At 44.0% G+C, this 6,000-nt stretch overlaps 1 protein-coding gene across 1 annotated transcript in view; it reads right to left on the bottom strand.

Moving 5' to 3' along the window:
- SV2B (synaptic vesicle glycoprotein 2B) overlaps positions 1 to 6,000 on the bottom strand; it is a 185,525-nt gene that overhangs the window by 27,000 nt on the left and 152,525 nt on the right. Inside the window, 1 exon segment of the mRNA XM_017891372.1 lies at positions 5,887 to 5,976. Coding sequence (XP_017746861.1) covers positions 5,887 to 5,976 — 90 coding nt within the window.

Below are 6,000 nucleotides of genomic sequence, written 5' to 3'. Positions count from 1 at the left end.
AAAAAAAAAAAAAAGACAAGTTATAGAGTGTCTCCATCTCTTTCTTCAGCCAAAGGACTGAGGATATGAGGAGATAACAGAAGAAAAATACAGATGGGACTGGACAATCCGTGGGGAGAAAGCAGTCCCTGGAAAGTGGACAACCGACTCATCATTTCCAGAGCACTAGGTCTAAGACAGCTTGGCTATTCTTTTTTAAACCGAAAAAACAGTGTTTTGTTTTGTTTTGTTTTTTGAGACAGAGTCTCACTCTGTCACCAGGCTGGAGTGCAGTGGCACCATCTTGGCTCACTGCAACCTCCACCTCCTGGGTTCAAACAATTCTCCTGCCTCAGCCTCCCGAGTAGCCGGGACTACAGGCACGCACCACCACACCCAGGTACTTTTTTTGTATTTTTTATTAGAGACAGGATTTCACCATGTTGGCCAGGATGGTCTCGATCTCCTGGCCTCGTGATCTGCCCGCCTTGGCCTCCCACAGTGCTGGGAGTACAGACATGAGCCACTGCACCCAGTCAAAACAGTGGTTCTTAAGCTTTTGGGAGGGCTAGACGCCCATTTGAGAATCTGCTAAAGGCATAGGCTCTCTTCCCAGAAATGTCAAGGACATGACCACACTGTGAACCTCCTGGACTCATCTTGCCACTCCCAGCTATGCAGACTTTGCAAATGATCTTCCGCCTGAGGTCAGACAGGGGAGCTTCAGAACTAACACAGCAGACTCTGCAGCAGAACTCTTGGCTGGAGCTGGGTTTCAAGCTATTCAATACCTTCATGGATGTTATGAACCCCAGCGACAGTCAAAGGAGGCTAGAGGGGAAGTTAACACCAACTCAGGAAGCACCTCAAAAACCACACCCCAAAGCCTTAAGTTATCCTCTCAAATGTCGATTTTTCCTTTCTTTGCTCCTTGGGGAAAATATCACTGTCTTCCTTTGGGATTAGGGAGTAGGTGTGTTGACAACTTGAAGCACAGTTACTCACTCTAATTTACGATTCATTAGAACAATTGTCTATGATTCAGTCTAAATTAGAATATGGCCTGTGTTACCCCAGACCTGCAGATCGTGGGTTCTCAACTGAATGCTTCAACTCCTTCTCCTTCCAAAGGTTTCACTGCGAGTTTGTGAGGCAGCCAACAGGGCTGATAAAATCTAGAGCTCACAGCATGGGCACCAACTAAGAGTCTGACTGCCCTAAGCTCTCCCTCCAGGCCACTGAATACATCTATGAGCATGTCTGCTGATGGGGCACACACAGGAGTAAAACAGGCAAGGCCATCAAGCTGGGCTGAGGACCCGCCCCTGATCGCCAACCACAGGCCAGCTCTCTGAGGTCAGTTACCACTTTCTGGTTATCTCTCTTTTTTCATTTCTTTTTCTGGCCCATCTAGTCATTTACTTCCACAGCATTAATATAATCATCAGGTCAGTATAAAATACTGAGCCCATAACCTTTTTTAAGTCCCTCTTCCTGTTGGGTTAAAACTAAAAGCAGAAGTTATGCCTCAGAACCTAGTAACTGGCATGCATGCTGGGATAAGACCAACTCCAAAATTTCATAACTCTCCACACATTGATTTCTGCCTGAACTTCCTTCCTCCAGGTGCACTCCCACCCCAAAAATGAGGAACTCTGATCCTGTTGTAAGAGGCTTTTGTGTCTGTAAATTGGCATTTTTATCGATTTCCTAGCTAAGATCTCATTCTTCAGCATTCGGCGGCTACATTTGTTAAAATAACTAAATGGGAGGCCACTCAACGGAGGTGGCTCTAATGCCCTGGGTCGCCACATTATCAAGCAGAAACCTAACTCAGAATTTTAAAGAAAATGAAACAAGCTCAGCCAATCCCAGTTGGCTGAGTGGGCACTGGCTATATTATCTTGAACTTCCCACTGGAATAATCCAAATGAGGCAATGGCTCAAATTCTAGCCCAGCAAATACTTTCTCTTCTCTGCCTCCATGTTCGACTTATAAAAGCCTCTCCCTCTGCTCCTTCGATAAAGCCCTGACCCACTTCCAGTGTGAGCTACCTGACTGATGAATCACTGTCTCCGTAAATAAACTCTCTAAAATTTTAATGTGCCAAAGTTTCTCTTTAACACAGTAGAATGCATTGTCAGGAGAGAATGTGGGATCACTTCTCCAAAAAAGGGGCTCCCAGTGGGGCAAGCCCGTTTGGTTGGTATAGAAGGGGTCCTTCCAGAAGCAACAGTTAGGAAATGCCTGGCTGAGCACCACTGCGTGGAACCTTCTGTACAAGACACCCTAGGGCAAGATGCGAGTGGGGAAGAGCTGATAGTGTGCGTGGGCAGGCAAAGGCAGACAGGCAGAACAGGGTGGGGTGGACTCCTCCTGGGACAGTCTGTGCGTTTGAAATAAATCTGTTAATAACTGCTGGAGGCATGGGGAAATCCCAGAAAGACACTCTCAGATTTAAAACACTAGTAACCTACTATGCATAAGCAAGGAGAAACTGTTTTATTCCAACGGGAGAAGAATAGAGAGAAGGCAGAGGAAAAGAGGTGGAGAGACTGAAAGGGAGGAGGGGCAGGGAGAAAGGAAGGAGAAGGCTGCATTCTGCGATGTATTTCCTCTGTTCACAAATGTTCAGGAAGCCCATTCAACCCCGAACGCTTGGTATGAGTGATGTCTGTGTCTGTGTGTCTGTCTTAATGTGTGTCTGTGTGTGTGTCTGTGTGTCTGTGTGTGTGTCTTAATGTGTGTGTGTTTCTGTGTTTGTGTTCCTGTGTCTGTGTATCTCTGTGTCTGTCTTAATGTGTGTCTGTGTGTCTCTGCATCTGCATGTCTGTTTTAATGTGTTTGTGTGTGTGTCCCTGTGTGTCCGTGTGTACCCGTGTCTGTATCTGTGTGTTTCTATGTTTGTGTTCCTGTGTCTGTGTGCTGTGTCTGTGTGTCTGTTTAATGTGTCTGTGTCTGTGTGTCTTGTGTCTGTTGTTTTTGTTGTCCTGTATGTCCATGTGTTCTGTGTCTGGTTGTGGTTTAATGTGTGTCTGTATCTGTGTGTTTCTGTTGTTTGTGTTCCCGTGTCGTGTGTCTGTGTTGTGTGTCTGTCTTAATGTGTCTGTGTCTGTGTGTCTCTGTGTCTGTCTTCTTGTGTGTCTGTGTGTGTCTCTGTGTGTCCGCGTGTTCCTGTGTCTACGTGTCTCTGTATGGGTGCCTATGTCTGTGTGTGTCTCCATGTCTTTGTGTATGTGCTTGTGTGTGCCTGTGTTTCAGGCCAGGTTGATGTAGTGCAAAAACCAATCCAACCAATGTGGAGTCAGAGACTGGAGGCACAGACAGAAGACCATGGAAACATCTTCCAGAAATAAGCAGGAGCTCGGAGAGAAACTTGGACTTCCTCTGGCCACGGAACGATGCAGGAGGGGCAGAGTGGCAGGACTGAGCCAAGTACACCCAGAAGCCTCACCAATGTGTGGCTTCCACACCTGCAGCACAGCGGGAGCACTACAGGTCATCAGAGAGACGGCGGGGATGGAAGATCGGGAGAATCATTGTGACCCTTAACATCTTCCATTTGGAGCATTTCTGTTCATTATGCTTCTTAATAAATGTTTGCAGTACATCTTCTCACTTATAAGTGGGAGCTAAATGATAAGAACTTATGAACACAAAGAAGGGGACAACCAACACTGGGGTCTATCTACTTGGTGGTGGAGGGTGGGAGGAGGGAGAGGGGCAGAAAAGATAACTATTGGGTGCTGGGCTTAGTACCTGGATGACAAAATAATCTGTACAACAAACCCCCGTGACACAAGTTCACCTATATAACAAACCTTCACATGTACTCCTGAACCTAAAATAGAAGTTTTTTTAAAAAAAGGAAAAACATTGGTCGCATATTTCAGATATTTTAGAAGCAGTAGAATTGAGAAAATAACCCACTGATGAATTTTCCATAAAATTTATAACTTGAGTTAATTTATGAAAAAATGTCATAATTTAAATAATGATTAACATCTGTCTAGCACTTACTCCAAGCCAGGCACTGGTTTTTGCTGTTGTTGTTGTTTTTGGTGTTTTATTTAATCCTTACAATAGCCACATTTATAGATATGATTATCCCTCTTTTCTCCATGAGAAAAATGAGGCACGGAGAGTACCTTGTCTAAGGCCACACAGCTAGAAAGTGTCAAAACTGGGATTTGATATTTTGGGTGCAGATGCTTGGCCACCGTGTGATCCTGCCTGAAAAGCAGAGGTTTTAAGTAACAGGTTAACAAGGGTAAATGGTTTACTCGAAACTGAAATTATGGAAGCTAAAAAATCAAAAGCGGTGAATCAAAATTAGGTAGGAGTTACTCCAGGAAGGTTTCCTTGAGAAAATGGATTTGAAGTGGGGGAAGTTATAGAAACAGGTGCACAAAGATGCCTATAGCCTCCTGGTTTGTCAGAGCACGGCAGGCAAGAAGACAGCATCTCTGTAACTATCAGGCCATCTTCATAGAAATTACCATTTACCATTCTGTTTTGTTTATTTTTGTTTTGTTTTGTTTGCTTTTAAAACTGGCAAGAAACAAAATTCAGACTAATAGCCAATGATGGTAAGGGTGTAAGGAAATGGGTCCCCTATTGCCTGTGGCATTGTAGATTGGTACAACCCAGTTGAAATGTATTATGATTTGGCAATATATCTCAAGAGCTATAAAAATATCCAAGCTCTCTAAGCCAGCACTTTCGTTTCTAGGAGTCTACTCCTGGAAATAAAACACTCCTAGAACATGAAGGGGAAGGAACTATGTGCACAAGAAGGTTCATTGCACTGACATTTACAGGAACAAGGTAGTACAACTGGATAAATAAGCTTCTAACATTAGAGACATGTTAGGAAAACTGTGTTAATGTTCGTAACATTACTGTTTATTAAAATGATGATTATGAATACTAGGAGACAACATATAAAATGATAATGAGTGCTACAGTGTTAAATAATACGTACACATAAATATACATACATATGCTGATCCCCAGAGAAATCTATTTATTTCTGTTACCATTTTTTTTTTTTCAGACACAGTCATGCTCTGTTGTCTAGGCTGGAGTGCAGAGGCACCATCTCAGCTCACTGCAACCTCCACATCCTGGGTTTAAGCAATTCTCATGCCTCAGCCTCCTGAGTAGCTGGGATTATAGGCACATGCCACCATGCCCAGCTAATTTTTTTGTATTTTTAGTAGAGACGGGGTTTTGCCATGTTGGCCAGGCTGGTCTTGAACGCCTGACTTCAAGTGATCTACCAGCCTTAGCCTCTGATGTGGTTTGGCTCTGCGTTCCCACACAAATCTCATCTTGAATTGTACTCCCATAATTCCCACATGTTGTGGGAGGGACATGATGGGAGATAATTTTAATCATGGGGACGGTTTCCCCCATACTCTTCTCATGGTAGTGAATAAGTCTCATGAGACCTGATAGGTTTATCAGAGGTTTCTGCTTTTGCAAATTCCTCATTTTCTCTTGCCACCACCATGTAAGAAGTGCCTTTCGCCACCTGCCATGATTCTGAGGCCTCCCCAGCCACGTGGAACTGTAAGTCCAATTAAACCTCTTTTTCCTCCCAGTCTCGGGTATGTCTTTATCAGCAGCATGAAAATGGACTAATACAGCCTTCCAAAGTGCTGGGATTACAGGCATGAGCCACCGCGCCTGGCACCATTTTTAAAAACAACTAGCAACCTAAGGAAAAACCTCGAAGGATATCCATCAAAATGCGAAGAATAATTATTATAAACTAACAGCATTATCAGAGTCTGTATTCTCCTTTTGACAAATTTTCTGTTATATGCTTAAATTACTTTTTAGCAAACCAAAGCAGTGAAGAGGAGAACCCCCTTCTTATTGGCAGGCAACCCCACACTCACCGTGAACACTTTCTCTGGGGTCCCCTTAGCTCTCATGTTGGTGTCATGGACCTGCTTGAGAATCATCCAGGCTTCATCATGTTTTCCCATCTGGTGAAACCAAGGAAAGACACA

Source organism: Rhinopithecus bieti, unplaced genomic scaffold, assembly GCF_001698545.2.
Source record: "Rhinopithecus bieti isolate Rb0 unplaced genomic scaffold, ASM169854v2 scaffold_20798, whole genome shotgun sequence".
Lineage (NCBI taxonomy): Eukaryota > Metazoa > Chordata > Mammalia > Primates > Cercopithecidae > Rhinopithecus > Rhinopithecus bieti.
Note: the sequence above shows the minus strand (reverse complement) of the source record. Positions and strands in the feature narration are given on the sequence as shown.